Below are 17710 nucleotides of genomic sequence, written 5' to 3'. Positions count from 1 at the left end.
AAAAACAAAACCTAGAGTGTGCACAGAAGAGAAGCAGGAAGTCCAAAAAGAAACAAAGTCTTTCCAGTTCAGATGCTCTAAAATAGAAGACACTAGTTACCTCTGGAAGTGGGGATGCAGTGGGGCTGAAAATAATGACATTAATTGAAAGTCTATTTAAGGATCACTTATAATTCTTTTTACATAAATAATCTTTTTTTTAGAGGTTTTTACTATAGAGCATGTGTGCTCGCCAGACAGACAGAGAGAGACAGAGAGATAGAAAGCGAGAAATCACTCCCCAGGAGGGATGGCCACGCCGCAATCCCTTCTCCTCCATTCTCCTCTTGGGATCTTGGGCACGCACACACACACACCCAGCATGAGTTTAAGCCACTGGGTCCGGGACTCAAACCGCAGTCGACTATGTGGGAGTCCAGCAACATAGCCATTACACTAACTGCTGCTAGTCCATTTTTAACCTTAATATTGAGTAAACCCCTTTTCCCCAACTTTACACTGCCCTTTATCAGCCAAGCAGAAGTCAATTTTATTGTCTAAAGCTATTGAGGGAAAAAAGGAATGAATAGGGTTGATGTAATAAAGTCTGCAGTCCTAAAGGTAAGTCCTCCTTAGAAAAGGATTTTCTTTAGCTTACTTTATTGTAAAAATACACTACTTAATACATGTACAAAATATGAGTTCTTCTAGCTCTAGAAATGGTAATAGATTTTCGTCATTGCCAGTTTCTGGCTTACTTTTCTCTTTCATTTTGCACCTTAGCTTTTTTCCCCCCCTTAAGATTTTGCCATAGTGCACCTGCACTCACCAGAGAGAGGCAGAGAGAGGGAAATTGAGAAATCCTTCCAGGATTGATGGACACACCACAATCTCTTCTCCTCTATTATCCTCTTGGGACTTTGGGGGCACACATGCACATACACTCACCCAGCATGAGTTTCAAACCACCAGATCCAGGACTTAAAGCAAGATCAACAAGGTGGAGTCCAGCACCTTGTTGACAGAAATACCGTGCCACGTGCTAGTCCCACACCTTGGTTCTTTTTATACCTTAAATTTAGTTCCTCTTACTAAATTCATTTGTTGAATTACTTAGCATAGACTCTATTTTCCTGACTTGATCCTTATTGAAACAATCAATAACAGAAAATACTAAAAGCCCCAGAGATATAAAAAAAAAAAAACATGAAAAATATAAGGAATCATAATGGTAACTGCAAAAAAGTAGAGCAATGACATCAAAATTCTGAGGGGGTAGGAGATATGCAAACTAAAATTTTATACCCAGCTAAAATGTCAACTAAAGATAAAAATTTTTTTTACAAAAACTGTTCTGATGCTCAAAATTTCAAAAAATTTTCCAATTTTTTCTCCTTCAAAACTAAGGTGAATTTAAGAGAGAAGAAGATCTGACATGCAAGAAAAAGAAGATATAATACAAGAGAGAACTGAAAGACTTTTCCAAATTGATATTGAAGAAAGAAATTACAGTTGACCCTTGAACAATGCAAGAGTTAGTTAGCATCACTAACCCTTCACATAGTCAAAAATCCATTTGACTTTTGACTGCCCCAAAAGTTATTTACTAATAGTCTACCATTGACCAGAAGCCTTACTATTAGCCTACTATTGACCAGAAGCCTTATATAAATAGTAAATTAACACATATTTTGTATATGTATTAAATAGTATATTCTTACAATAAAGTAAGCACAAGAAAAGAAAGTATTGTTAAGAAAATCATAAGGAAAAGAAGATGCATTTAGAATACCATATTTTATATCATATTTATTGGGAAAAAAATCCATGTATAAGTGGACCTGCAAAGTTCAAACTCATGTTGTTCAAGGGCCATCTATATTGTAAATTGAACCAAGAAGATAACAGAGTGAAAAAAATAACATCAATATTTAAAATGTTTGAGGGACTAAGAATGAAGTATGGAAGCAAGCAAAAACCCAAACCAATTATTAATACCAGAGGAAAAAAGTTTACACAGGAAAGTATATGTAATTATAGAACACTATATGGTTCTGCTATAAATATTCATATGGTTATAGTAAGAAAAGCTCTGAATATTGTTTTTTTAGCTTTCCTTCAAATTTTATTTTGTAAATGTATTTTTAACCAGAAACTATGATATAAATATTGGGAAGGAAGAAGGAAAGGAAATATCAGTAAAGGAAGAATTTATAAAAGAGCTAAATCTTTTCTCATATTATGAAATCAAGAGACAATATCAATTTTAATATCAAAAACAGAACTATCAATTAGCTATTTTAGATATATGAAGAACAGCAGAAAACCAAATAAAACATTAATCACAATTGTCTCTAAGGGAATGGGAACCAGAAGTATAGAGAAGCAGACCAAAAGATTCACGTTTATCTGCAATTTTTATAGTACTATAATTTATTTTAGGTTGGTGTGGGTTTCTTCCATTCATTGAATTTGGCCCTTTAAATGTAGAAATTCATATATTATTTTGATTTAAATAACAACAACATCAAGGAAAGAAGGTGAACTTTTCTCAACATCAGAGCCATTTATCTGTTAAAGGCTCAGTCAGTGAATGGTACTCAAAAGTGCCAACAACAGGGGAAATGGGTCCAGTCCAAGAGTGCGATTTAGAGGGCAGAGAAGCCAGAAAAGCTGCCAAGAAGGGAAAGGTGTCTTCAACATTGGTTCAGTATAACCTGAGAAACAGGGACATATTTAAGTCTACCTTTTAAAAGCACAGTACCAAAACACAAGGAATTGGAAAGATTAGGCTGACCCCAGAATGAATATCTCTTGCATGTCAGAAATAAAACTGATAGCTTTTTAATATACAATTAGGTAGTATTTGAGCATTTCGGCTTTTTTAGTTTTCTTACAGGCCAGGATTTTTCAATGCAACTCCTCATGCACAATGTTGTAATACCCTATTCATGTGAATAAACAGGGCTCAGGACAATAACTAGGTAAATGATATACTAATAAAGCATGGTCTTGAGTTCAATGGCTCTAAGCTTTTTGTTACACCAACCCCATTAAAAACCAGATGAGGGATATTGACACCTTTCTCCGAAAGTATACAATTGTGCACTTACATTCATAATTTTGTACAAAATTTTACATAGCTACTGCACCCTACATCAAGAAACCCTCATTTCTTATGAAAGTCACAGAAACTTGAACTAATTTGAAAGGAACCTTCTACTAAAGAACTAAGTGAATACACTCTGTTTGATTTCATTTCTCTAGGAATCGGATTATTTTCACATATGCACCACATTCAGTCTGTTACAAGATAAATCATCCAAACTTCTGTGAATACCATCAGTGTGCCCAAATGCTTTATGCTAAGATTTATGAAGCTTTAGGTATATGCTGGCACATTTGTGTGCCCCCAAAGCTCTTGGTCATGGATATTTATATACCTGCTTAAGTATTGGGAGGGGGAATGAGGATCCCATCCCCAATGGGACCACTCATTATCCAGGATCAAGCTCACAGCCATGCCCTTTAGAGCATGCAATAAATAGCATTTAGTGATGAAGGAATTGATGGCTTACATTTCAGAAAAAAAATAAGGAAAGCAGGTTATTGCAGATGAGGAGACGGAGTCCTAGTCAGGCTTTGTCAAGTGTGTGAAAGAGTAAAGAGAAATGGGTATTTTTAAGTGTGTATTTGGATAGGCAGGGGACAGGGAAAGGAAGGAAATAATTCCACCTATGTTACCTTCCAGGCTCATTTGTAGATCCTGAGACACTTAATCTTTGGGTCATGGGTTTGCCTCCTTATTGGGCACATTGTTGTCAAAAGGGTCAGACTGATGTAGTGGAAAAAAAAAGTCACTGACCCAGGAGTCAGAGATGCAACTAATCTTGACTTGGCCGCCACACAGCGCATTCTAAAACCAAATACCAGTGCTCTGGAATTGAAACCACTTGTGTAGCAGAGGCCAAGCACCTCCATTAAGACACCCTTGAGTGAGAGCCACTGCACATACGGACGACCCAATAAAAACTTCCAGAGAAGGCCAGGCAGGCACTTGGCAAAACCTTGTGTGAGGCATGACTGGAGCACCACTGACACTTGAGGGCCTCACCACTAGCGATTTCCTTCTAACTTTAGATTTCTGCTGATCTTCAGAACGCCCAGGAAGAAACCTCATTTCTATCTCCCCACACCATTTCCCACAGTACTAGTGAAACTGCACTCTTGGCTTTGTGTACCTGAGAGAGTCTAAGCACAGAGTCCCATCACCCGCTAACATGGTTGTTGTGAGTGCAGTGTACTGGGTACCTCTGGAAAGGCCACCCCACTTCCCTGAGCCTTGATTTCCACCATAGTACAGGAAGGGGGCTGAATTCAATGTTCTTCTGATCCAATAATAAAAATAACAAGCATCATTGTGATCATATTAATAGTTCCTTTTAGACCGCTTCCTAATGTGTCAAGCATATAGTAAGGGGATGCAAGAAGGAGCAAAATAGGCATGGTTCCTACTGTCCCAGAGTCCGTAAGCTAGTGGAAGAGACTAAAGTAAATCAGAAGATCCCACACAAAAGTGTGTGAGAGCAACCTGACACGTGCTGTGATGGAAAGGAGCAGAGTGCCCCGCCATAGTCTGAGGTGTCAAGAAAGACAACAAGCACCAAGGTTTGTACGATGTAGGTTCAGGAAGGGTTTTCAACATGGACATCATATAATTTAGAATGCCGAAAATTAAAACCCATGTCCAAAACCTTTCCTTAACCTGCATTGTACAAACCTGATGCTTCTTGCTCTATTTTTGTTTCAGTTAACCTAATAAAAGGTTTCATTTGGTACAATTTTTTTTAAGTCACAAACAAGAAATAAAGGGAATTTCCACAGTCCAATAAAGGCTCTGCTAAAAATCCCACAGTGAACACCACACTTGAGTGGTGATATAAACAGATATGAATCTGTTATGTGCTTCTTTTTTTTTCTTCTTTTTTAAGTTTTTTGCTATAGTGTGTGTATGCTTGCCAGAGAGAGAAAGATAGAGGCAGAGGGAGGGAAAGTGAGAAATCACTCCCCCAGGAAGGATGGCCATGCCACAGTTCCTTCTCCTCCATCCTCCTCTCAGGATTTTGACCATGTATGTACATACACCCAGTGTAATTTTCAAGTCACCAGGACCAAGACTTGAACAGTGGGAATCCAGCTCCTGAATCACCACCCTGCCTGCTAGCCTTATGATTCTCATTTTAAAATTAAGATCCCCACTATTACTATTACATTCAGTTGTACTGGGATCCTAGTCAGTACCATTTAAAGTCTTTATTTAACTAATTATAGTTAGTGTTTACTTGACATTCTTAATTTTTTGAGAGGCTTTTGCTATAGGGCGTGTGTGCTCATCAGAAAGAGAGAGATAGAAAGACAGAAAATGAGAAATCACCCCCCAGGGGGGATGACCATGCCGCAGTCCCTTCTCCTCCATTCTCCTCTTGGGATCTTGAGCACGCAATGCACAAGTGCCTGGTGTGAGTTTAAGCCACTTAGTCCAGAACTGGAACCGCAGTTGACTACATGGGAATCCAGCGACATAGCCATTACACCAACTGCTGGTTCTTTAACATACTTAATTTAATATTTAAATTTAACTAGCACTTAAATTTAAATAAGCATACTTAAGTATACTGTCTTGGTCCATTATTGTGTTGCTAAACAGAAATGCCTGAGAGTGAGTGATTTATGAAGAACTGAGATTTGTTTGGCTCACAATTCTTGTGTCTGAGAAGTTGGAAGGTGTGGAGCCAACATTAGGCTGGTCTCTAGTACTGCATCACGACATGGCTGGCAGAAGCAGGAAGAAGGGCACATACAAAAAGAGCAGAAACAGAATTCACATGTCCTCTGTTTGGCCCTTCTGAGTCCAATTGAATGCTGCCTTCTTATTAGATCCCACCTCTTAAATGCCTCACCATTGCCCAAGTTCATTACACTGGGGACCAAACTTGCACAACATGAATGGGGGACAAACGATTACCCAAACAATAGCATACACTTTTAATTAAACATACTTAACAGTAAAAGAGTTGAAAAGAAATAAATTTGTTACTATTCACAAACTAAATTGAACTAATAGATCACCAAAGTAGCCGGATTTGAGATGGATAGCAGAGGTTGAACAACCTACAGTGGGCATTATAAACAGAAGCTCTAAGTAAGCGAATGAGGCAACCCTTCAGAACAAGTAAGAGAAGCATAGAAAAGAGCAGAACACAGAGTGGAGGCCACAGACCCTTGCTGTACCTCCTACTACACTAGATCGAGGTCTAATCCCTGAGAGCCTCAGAACGGCCAGGCTCCTAGATTTTGACTCCTGTAGCTCCTGCTTCCTCACTACTCACCATGACCACCTGTCTAAACTGACCTGATAAATATCCGCAAGAGGTACACCAAAGACTCCAATGAAAACGCATACATACATGAAAGATGAACACATCCTCACAACGGTAGTAAGTTATCATAATAAGCTCAAACTTCTGCTAAAAACAATCATTTTACTTTATTTTTGTATATTCTCACCACTAGAGAGAAGCAGTTTTGTAATCCACAACTACAAATACAGTAATCTCTAAAATGCAAGTATTTCATTTGGTATGCATTTTAGATCTTTGTAACAGGAATATCTTCACAGTGAGATTTTGCTTAGACTACCATTAAAATAAGATTTAATGGGACCAGCAGATGACATAATGGTTACATCACTGGGCTCCCACGTAATCGACCACAGTTCAAGTCCCAGACCCTGCAGCTTAAACTCATGCCAGGTGAGCATGCATGTATGTGTGCCCAAAATCCTGAGAGGAGAATGGAGGAGAAGGGATTGTGGCATGGCCATCTCCCCTGGGTGGGGAGGGGGTGATTTCTTGCTTTCTGTCTCTCTGTCTCTGTCTCTCCAGAGAAGGCACACGCCCTATAGCAAAATTATCTCTCTCTCTCTCAAAAAAAAAAAGATTTAATATTCTGAACACAGAATACCTGATGAATGAGTAAGAAGAATTACCCAATAGAGTACAGGGATGTCAACTTTTAGACCATGAGTATCATCATGTCAGGTAATGTATGCTGAAATGGTTGAACTTCAACAACCTCAGGAAAGAAGCCAGACTAAATGACACCATTGTTGACATTTGAAGCCACAGAATTAATGTGAACTTTATTAAGTAGAATAATAAACAGTGGCACATGTAAAAAGTTTAATGTTTCAATATCAGCATAGCACTGCTGAAAGCAGCTCAGTACCATTGTGTTCTTTCATATTCTGGAGGGGAAGGATTTTTTTTAACTGTTTTTTTGTTGTTTAATTGCCTGCATGTGTTGCCCCAGAAAGAGAGAGATAACCCCCAAAGGGGCATGGCAATACCAAAAGCCCTTCTCCCCCATTTCTCTAACCCATTGGGATTTGAGGCACACACACATGCATGCCCAACATGTTTTCCAAGTTGCTGGGACTGGGATTTAAACTGGTCAGCCATGTGGAATCCAGCTCCCTTAACCACCAGGCCATGGGGCCAGCCCTGAGTCAGAGGATTTAGATTATGATAATCCTATCATACATTTCCTTAAACTTGGGCTCTGTTACAGAAACATACTTGGGTAAACATTCAGAACATGCCATTTAATATGGTAACCACTAGTCACGTTTAGCTACTGCGCACTGGAACAAGGGATTAATATGCTATTAAGGGTAAAATCACAGTGGACTTCAAGGACTTCATACACTAAAAAGAATATAAAATTTCATTAATGATTTCTTACATTAATTAAATGTTGAAACGATAATATTTTGATATTCAACATTCAATAAAATATACTATGAAAATTCATTTCACCTGGATTTTGCCTTTTTTTTTTTTTTTAGGTTTAGCCATAGGGCATGTGCATTTGCCAGAGAGAGGATAGACAGACAGAGGCAGAGAGAGAGAAAGTGAGAAGTTACCCGTGAAGGGATGGTCAAACGGCGCAGTTCCTTCTCCTCTTTTCTTCTCTCAGAATTTAGGACATGTACATACATGAGCCCAGTGTGATTTTCAAGTCACCATGTCTAGGACTCAAACTGCAGTTGGCCATGTGAGAATTCAGCGCCTTAACTACCACATCATCTTCTGGTCCCTCCCCTGGGTTTTTTTTTACTTTTTAAAATTTGTCTATTGGAAAATTCTATATTATATAACATGATTCACATTTGTGTTGTGCATTATTTACCTATTGGACAGCACTAAAAGTATTTTAAATGATGTATATATAAAGTATTAAGTTGTCAGGAAAGTTATGACATATTTTTCTATGCAAAAAAATGTATTTTCTATGCAAAAAACATAAATATATGTATAAATTATACATTACACATACTTTAAAACATCAATAAATTTGCTTATAAGACCCTTTATCATCTGTTGGCAAATTCCTATAAAGAAAAAAATAGTACAAAAAAGATACCATTTATTGAGTTCCAATTCTTTGACAGAGATAGCACTAAGTACTTTAAATAAATTATCTGTAATCCTTCCAATAAGGAGAATTTGGATCACAGAACCTGAGTAATTAATCCAAGATTGCACAGCTCAGAAGTGCTAGACCCAGGTTCTGAGTGTGGGTCTGTCTGAGGCCAATGCCAGTACTCTGTGGTACTTCAAGAAAAGAAATTGGGGAAGGTTCTATTTGGAGGTGACTATTTCTTGTGAAGTTGGTCATTATCCAACTTGGGTGGGCGCTGTCCAAGCCATACACCTATCATTAAGGAGGTGTTCCTCTTCTGTTTTGGACAACGTAGGGTGAACAGTTTTGAAAACCAACTCATCTATCCAACCAGCCCAAGGCGCCCACTGCTCAGCCTGCTCTGAGAAAAGATTTGCAGGTGTGCCGCTGCGGCCACACAGCCAATTTTGCCAGAGACAGCCAAAACCATGGCACCAAGTGAGATGTGGTCAGCTGCCCTCGGTGTCCCCCCTCAGATGAGTTCCTCTGTTTGATCCTTAGTCTGGTCTAAGCTTCTGACTAGTCCATTCTTAGCAAATGCAATAGCAACAACAGAACTAGTGGAGTAGGAGCTCTGGAATACTCGAGTAGTAAGCTGCTTTGGCAGAGGGGGCAACAACGCTGCCCACAGGAGAGAGAAACGGACCAGCCATAAAGCTAGGACAGATTGCCAAAAAACAGAGCCTTCTACAACCCAAAATATCTTCTGCCTCCAAGCTTTGGAAAAATTAGGCATGCAAAACTTTGGCACTTCTTCATTCATCTTCTCCCTCAACACCCTCCGAGCCAAATACGTGATGGAAGTCTACAGACATCCTACTAAACATAACCTCAAGCACTCACAAAAAAGCAACTTTCCTTCCTGGAGCAGTTGAAAAAGTGTGAAGGGTCCAGATGATTAAGATATGGTGGGGAAGGGAGGGAGAAAAATTGGCCAGAAAAAAAAAAAAATACAGAAGGCAACAGTGACATTCAGACCTAAACCTAGGAATGTTTGAATGGTTCAGAACGGGACACTTTGTCACCTCTGATTTAATTAGAAGACTGTTTTCAGGATTCTGAAGGTCTAGGCTCATCATCAAGCACTTACGTAATCCTCCTCATTGAGCCCTTGTTTCTCAACAGAACTTTTCACCTCCATGGAAAACTTCTCAAACTCAGGTTTCACTGTCCTCAGTAGAGTGACTGTTTGGAGGGATGAGTATGCTTGCTTAGCTTCAAAGTCGTGTTTGTCTCCTCTCTTCCACGAGCCATCTCCTATGAGAGAAAGAAAAATATTTATAATTCCAAGCCAGTCACCATCAAGAGTCCCTTCTCCTTTCCAACTCCAATGTGTCCATACATGTGTCTTTTGACAGCCAGGGCAATAGGCATTGTCACAGTTTTGCATTTGGACTGTGACCATGTCAAGATCATTAAAGGAGGTCCTTTGAACATGTATTACCTTGAAATATGAGAAGAAAAAGCTCTGTTGTAATTGCCTTATAATAACCACGCAACTGTAATTTTCAGCACCCCCCACACACACATCCACCCAGACTGGCAACACTGCAGGCATAAGAAGTCATTTTTTTTTCTTTCCATCCACATTTATTTTTTAATATGCACAATCAACTCTAGAGGTGAATCAAGTTGTTAGTTTGGCATAAAAATATGATGCCATGTAGACACAAAATGGCAGGTTATAGCTATGCATGGCAATGCATATGCTCATGTATTATAAGGTTGGCACTGATTTTAAAAAAACGTTTGAGATTATTGATATTTCTTGAATATCTTCAGGGTGAAAAGTAACTTAGGTCATCTTGTGCTGGCAACATCATAAAAATGATTTATTGGACAATGTCAATCAGTGCATCCCAATAAAAATAAAATAAAAATTGATGACATTTATGAGCACACATACAGTAATAATAAAAGCTGTATTTATTGGATACTGTATATGTATAAACTCATTTAATTCTCATGAGACCCTATCATGTGGGCTCTATTAGCCTTTATTTTACAGATGAGGAAACCAAAGAACTAGGAGGCTGGGTATCCACTGCTTCACAACTCTTTTTTTTTTTTTTTTTAAGAGAAAGAGGTTTTCGCTCTCACCAGAGAGACAAAAGGCAAGAAATCCCCCCCCCGCCCCCAGGCAGGATGGTCATGCTGCAATCCCTTCTCCTCCATTTTCCTCTTGAGATTTTGGGCAAGCATGTATAAGTCGCTGGGTCCAGGACTCAAACTGCCATGTGGGAGTTCAGCACCTTAACCACTACACCACCTCCTGGTCTCCACAGCTCTCCTTTGAAAAATGAGGGCCAATTATATGTGTGAGAATTCTTATTCTTCTCTTTATTATTTCATTTTTGAGAAAACCTGTAGCTTTCAGGTCCCCCAAAGGTGAAACTTCTGACATGAGCTGTTTTGTTCTATGAAATAATTCTGATTCCTGGAGATCTCTGAAAATACAGGAAGAAATTCAACTTGCTGGAGTCCAGCACTAAAGCCAACTGCTCCCACCAAACTTCTAGTCCACAACAGATACCTCGACCCCACAGCTAAGCAGTGAGGATGGTTCTGGAGCAGGTGGCTAGGGCTCAGTGGACTACTCTCCTCTTCCAGAAGCTCAGTCAAGACCTGATGGCTTTGTCATTTCTATCACACCTTGAAGCAGACAAATACGAATGGTTCTGTACTGCATGCAAGGTTCTGAGATAGCCATGGTGACACCATACATGTCTTGAACCATCTCCACCACCTTCAAGAGAAGGATTTAGAGTTGGACACGTTAACAACTGACATGATTATGAGGTAGGAACTGACAGCTTACCACAGGAGATGTGTGTACGAAGAAACAGTGCAGAGTACAGAGGACACAGTAATGAGCCAACCAAGAGAAGGTTTCATTTGAGGAAGAGACACTAGCCTGGACCTAAATGGATTTTAATGAGAGGAGAGGAGAGTGGAAAGGCAGAGCACTTGGCAGAGCCTACAGCACGGGCAAAGGTGCAAATGGCATGACACTAGGTAGGCAGTGGGAGCCTCAGTCGGGAGCCTGAGAAAAGGCAGAGAGAGGTATGTGTTTGTGGAGGAGCTGTATAATCCTAATCCTAATAATAGCAAACATTTATTAATTGCTTACTCTGTGCCAGGGAGTTTAAAGATAAATAAGACAGAGCTGAGGACAGAATTCATTAAGTACTAGATCCCTACTCAATGCACACAAGATTAGATTTCAGGCCACCAAACAAAACTAGACCAAGTCCTTCTCCTCTCCTGTGAAACCTCCCAGATGCTGAGAAGGCCACAGTGTGAGAGAAGCTGCACCTGGGCTTAAAGAGCCAGAGAGTTGAGTGTTACTACCATCAGGCAAGGTAAACCCAACTGGGGCTCAATGACCATGACACAAAGAACGAGTCCTTTGTTAAGTGGGTAAATCCATTGCCAGGAAGACCTCAAATTCTAAGAATGGCCAGGACACCCTTATCCCATGGAAAAACCCACTTCTTACAGCCGTGCAATAAATAATTGCTGATTCAGTTTTAACCGCCTTAACGTATCAAGGTTCACCAGAGGATCATAATTTCTCAGCTCTGGGAAAGTGTTCTTTCCAGGGGCATAAAAAGGGAAATACTTGGGCCAGCTGGTGGTGGTTAAGGCGTCGGACTCCCACATGACCAGCCATGGTTGAAGTCTGAGACCTGGCAGTTTGCTTTTTCACATTCTCTCTCTCTTTCTGTCTCTCTCTGGTCAAATTTTTAAAAACAATAATAATAATAGTAAATAAAATTAAATAAATAATTGTTTAAAATAAAAAATTTTTTAAAAGGGAAATACTTAATCCTATAGGGTTTTAAGCTATGCAATTAGAAAATACACGTAGGACTATAAACAGTCACTCTCTCAGTTACTGAAATGAGAAAACTATTATATATTTTTTAAAAAACTGAAAAAGTGAAATCCAGTACAATAAATCTGCCTACCATAGTCTAAAAGATAACGATTTTGGAATATTTCTTTCTAAAAAAATGAATTAAGGGGCCAGCAGGTGGCATGGTGGTTAAGGGCACTGGACTCCCACATGGCCAACTGCAGTTTGAGTCCCAGGCCTGGAGTCTTGCTTTCTCACTTTCTCTTTCTCTCTCTCTTTCTCTCTCTCGCTCTCTCTCCATTCTTCTCTGGTCAAATTAAAATAAATAAAGGTAAATAAAATAACTCTTAAACAAAATGAATAGCTATTGTATACCTAATAACTTAAGCCAAGCTAAATAGGAATCTATTACGACCATAGCTAACAGCATGACTTCCTGCTTTTGTGAGTATTTCCTGCAGTAACACATCAGTAGCATCTCCCATATCAGGGCATCGAATGCTAGGAAAGCAGAGGTCGGCTTGGCATGACGCCCCATCAGTGGAGACAAATTTAATTCAGTAGACAACTGGGTGCCTCTGGAGATTTATGGGCACAACAGAAGAGTGACACGATGAACTTCATGCCTTGGGAAATAGTAGTGGATTAGAGCAGGGAGACACTGTGCGTTCACAGCCACAATAATCCAGGCAGGAGGTTACAGGAGGTTATATGTGGGGAGTCACACATGAAACAAATTAAAAGTGGTTCTCTGGGTGTTGAGCGTTATGAGAAAATTTTCTTTTTTGTTATTTTTTTAATTCCCTCACATTTTTCTGAACATAGTAAATTTTTAGTAATAAATACTTGCTACTTTTATAAAAATAAAAAGATATGGAGCCCTTGAGAACGAAAGTAGGTGGTTAAAATAGGCACTGTATTCCCACATGGCCAACCACAGTAGAAGTCCTAGACCTGGCAGCTTGAAAAATCACAACAAATAAATAGATAAATAAATAAACAAGAGAGAAAGAAAGAAAGTAGAAGACTGTGCAAGAGAAATCTCCAGACTTTACACTGAGGGAGTGAGGGACAACAGAGAAGGAGGCACATCACAGATGACACGAAGAAGAGAAAGTAGAGCTATCATTAGGAGAAAGAGTCGAGTCGGGAGGAGGAGAGGGGGATAGGTGGACGTGGAAATGATTATTTCAGTTAAGATCATGGTAAACCTAAGGTGACAACAAAATGCCCCAGTACCAACACCAGGCGGGAGTTGCAAATAGCGACCTGAAGCCAGAAAGAGCAGTGAGAGCTGAAGAAGAGTGTTGGATGTCATTTCCACATCACTAAGTGTTGGAATGCAGGGGGTTCCTGCACTCACAAAAAGATCACAGAAAAAGAGAAGAGGTGAGCACAGACACTTTGGGATGCTATTTCTAGTGGGGAGAAGGAGTGAGTGGGATATAACAGAGAATGGGAAGAATGCTGTGTCACCAAAGCTAAGAGCATAGTTTCCAGAAAGAGGTGGATGGAAATAATGTTGAATGTTCTGGAGCCAACCTATCTACGGTAGTAGCCACTACCCACATGTGAGACTATTTAAATTCAAATTAATTAACAGTAAAAATTCAATTCCTCAGTCACACTTGCCCTATTTCAAGTGCTCAGTAGATGTTGCTGGCTAGTGGCTACCATATTGAGCAACACAGAATTGAATCTAGTCATCATCACAGAAAACACTGTACAGCACAGATTTAAAGCATGGAGGTGGGACCAGCAGTTAGCATAACGGCTACGCCGCTGGACCACCATGTAGTTGACCGTGGTTCGCGTCCTGGACCCAGTGGCTTAAAAAACTCACGCCAGGCATGTGTTCATGCGTGCCCAAGATCCTGAGAGGAGAATGGAGAAGGGATTGCGGCGTGGCCATCCTCCCCAGGGGGTGATTTCTTGCTTTCTGTCTCTCTGTCTCTGTCTGTCTGGCGAGCGTATGCGCCCTATAGCAAAAACCTCTCCAAAAAAATAAATAAAATAAAATAAAGCACGGAGGCATGGGTGGTCTCAGGTAAGGCTAATGGATTTGGTAATGAGAAGGGTACAGGTGATCTTAAGCAAAGTGCTACTAGAGGAGTATTGGGTACTCATGTGATATTAAAGACCCAAGCTTGCAGGACCAGCAGATGGCGTAATGGTTATGTTGCTGAACTCCCAAGTAGTCAACCATGGTTCAAGTCCTAGACCCAGTGGTGGCTTAAAACTCACACCAGTCGTGTGTGGGTGTGCCCAAAATCCCAAGAGCAGAATGGAAGAGAAGGAATTGCAGTGTGGCCATTCCTGGGGGGTGGGGGGGGGTCTCACCTTCTGTCTCTCTGTCTCTGTCTCTCTGGTGAGCACACATGCCCTATATATAGCAAAAATCCCTGTTGCACTGAGAGTGACAAGGTATGGAATTCACCTGTGCTCAGCAAGACTTTGGCTATAGAGCTGGTGCCAAGACAGGTGCCCACATTGGGATAATTTCACCACCCCAGACTTACTGAGGACCTAGCACATAGTAGGCCTTCAATATATGGGACCTCGATCACTAACTGAGACATCACAGAATCTGCCCCAAAATGAGTATCTGCCATCTACCTGGACTGGCTGCATGCCGCTGTGACTCTGGCTCTGGTAGCTGTTTTTTGTTTGTTTGTTTCTGTTCCCCCTATTTAAGGAATTTTTATTAAAGCAAGAATTTTAAAAGCCAAAGTATGTTTCCTTCCTCAGTTATCAATTCTATTATGTAAAACAGAACTGACATCCTGTGCTATTCCACCATAAAGAAGTATAAAACTAAAAAAGAAATGCTTTACCTGTTTGTACTTTGCTGAAAATTCTTTTTCCCAGGGTCCACAAAACATTAAATTTTTGTATTTTACTATTTTTGTGTATTTTTGTTTTGTTGTTTTTAAATCAAGCAATCCAGGACTGGCATTTTGTTTGCTCGACCTGGTGTTTGCTCAGTATGTGAGGTTCAAAGTTTCCTTTCCTCTTGGAATTTATTTTATATTTTGCAATGTCTTCTCTGTAGTAGTCAAGTTTTTTGGTATTTTGATATTTTTCTTCTGTGAAGCATGAGTTTCTTTTTGTTGTCCCTGATGGGTTTTAAACAGTTGTGACTGTTAATGATGGCATCATTAACTGCTTTCTGGGACGCCGTTTAAGAGAGATAAAAATTGTTTTTCTTGCCTCATCCCACCCTTTCCCAATGTCCAGTGTGACAGGGGTTCCCCGTTGTTTTATTTGGGTTATCATTAGATTATTTTAACAGATGCATGCATGAATAACACAGAAAGCCAGTCTGAGATGAAAAAGAATAACTAAAGAAATTACCCGAGCAACTGGCGCAAGAATGCATTAGCAGGATGACAACCAATGTTTCTTTTGACTAGAGGGTTTATGGTTTTCTTTAAGAACTGGTGAAGCAAAAGAAAAGATACTAATGAACATTTAATCCAAGTTTTTCTTTCATACAAGATGGTTAATGTGGGTCTAGCCACAACTATAAAAACAACTAAGCCCCACAAAAAATAAACACAGAAACAATTATTTTTGTAAAAGTTTTAAATGGCACCAATTGTATTCGTGGATGAAGATACCTAAACTAAATGCAAAATTTTGAAATATGAGTTAAAAACATTTTTGAGACGTCCCATGTATGCTCATCATGGGCTCGGCTGGTCCGTTACACCCACCAGTGTTAACAGTGCTGAACCCTCAGTGGTACCATTGCACCATGCGCAGCATTTCATTCTCTAATTCACAAAACTACTCTATAAAAATTATTTAACCACAATCCTTATCTTATAGATGAGGACACTGAGGCCCAAGGAGATGATCATCCCCAGGGCTTTTAGCTTGTGGACAATAGAAACAGGATTGAAAGGCAAAGCCAGACTTCAAATGCTGACGCCCCCATCTGATCTAGTTCATTTCATCAAAGTTTTAAGCATTCCGAGATCTGAAGTTGTCTATGCATTAAAAGACAAAAATGATTTTTAGAAAGGTAGCAGAGGGATCAGCAGATGGCGTAATGGTTATATCACTAAACTCCCATGTAGTTGACTGCAGTTCGAGTCCCGGACCCAGCAACTTAAAACTCATGCCAGGTACATGTGCATACATGCCCAGAATCGTAGGAGGAGAATGGAGGAAAAGGTATTGCAGCATGGTCATCCCCCTGGGGGGTGATTTCTCTCTTTCTATCTCTCTGTCTTTCTCTGTTTCTGTGAGAGCACCTGCCCTGTAGCAAAATCTCTCTTAAAAGAAAAAAAAAAGTAGCAGAAGAAGAAACACTGGAAGGGGAAGCATCAAAATACTGATTAACAACTATTGTAGTTGAAGGATTAAAAGAGAATTTTTCCCTCTTTGTTTAAAGTTAACTTTAATGGGCATGTATCACTTTTACAGCAAAACATAATAAACCAATCAAATGTTCCCATTTTAGTCAAATAATTTCATTTGTGTGCATCATCAATCTCTACTGTACTTCTATCCTCATCTTAATTAATTCCCTCTGAGTGCTTGGGAAGGCAAGAAAGCTCAACAATAATCTTAACAGTCCCAAATTGGACCACCCAAATTATTTTCCACCCCTTTACATCCTAAGAAGGTAATACCAAGAATGAAAATGCAAATAGGTGCTATTAAAAACTCAGGCCAGGGTGTCAACAGGTGCTATGGTATTTAAGGCACTGGATTCCCATATGGTGCCATGGTTCAAGTCCTAAGCCTGGTGGCTTGAAAATCATGCTGGGCACATGTGTGTGCATGCCAAAATTCTAAGAGGAGACTGGAGGAGAGGGGATTATAGTGTGGCCATTCCCCAAGGGGTGATTTCTCATTTTCCTCTTTCTGTCTCTCTCCTGAAAGCACATGCACTCACATGCAAAAACCTGGGGCGGGGGCGGGGGGGGGCGGGAGAGCACTCAGCCCAGTCTGTGGCCTGGTAGTTGAGGTGGTTAGATCCTATATGGCCCACTTCATGATTTGAGTCCTGGATCAGTCAGCTTGAAAAACATGCTGGGGGCCTGGCAGGTGGCATAGTGATTAAGAGCACTGGACTCCCACATGGCCAACCGTGGTTCGAGTTCTGGACCTGGAGACTTGCTTTCTCACTTTCCCTCTTTCTCTCTCTCACTTTGCCTCTCTCTGGTCAAGTTAAAATAAATAAAGTTAAATAAGATAATTATTTAAAAAAAAAAAGAAAGAAAGACAGAAAGGAAGGAAGGAAGGTAGGGAGAGAGGGAAGGAGGGAGGGAGGGAGGGAAGAAGGAAGGAAGGAAGGAAGGAAGGAAGGAAGGAAGGAAGGAAGGAAGGAAGGAAAAG

General features: G+C 40.1%; 1 protein-coding gene across 3 annotated transcripts in view; it reads right to left on the bottom strand.

The window, feature by feature from the left end:
- NPR3 (natriuretic peptide receptor 3) overlaps positions 1-17710 on the bottom strand; it is a 72792-nt gene that overhangs the window by 32497 nt on the left and 22585 nt on the right. For all 3 annotated transcript variants that reach the window (XM_027771877.1, XM_006148501.3, XM_006148502.3), the window contains exon 3: positions 9593-9759. In XM_027771877.1, coding sequence (XP_027627678.1) covers positions 9593-9759 — 167 coding nt within the window. The remainder of the gene's footprint in view (positions 1-9592; positions 9760-17710) is intronic.

This window comes from Tupaia chinensis, unplaced genomic scaffold, assembly GCF_000334495.1.
Source record: "Tupaia chinensis unplaced genomic scaffold, TupChi_1.0 Scaffold000237_1, whole genome shotgun sequence".
Lineage (NCBI taxonomy): Eukaryota > Metazoa > Chordata > Mammalia > Scandentia > Tupaiidae > Tupaia > Tupaia belangeri.
This window is presented reverse-complemented; position numbering and strand designations above follow the sequence as displayed.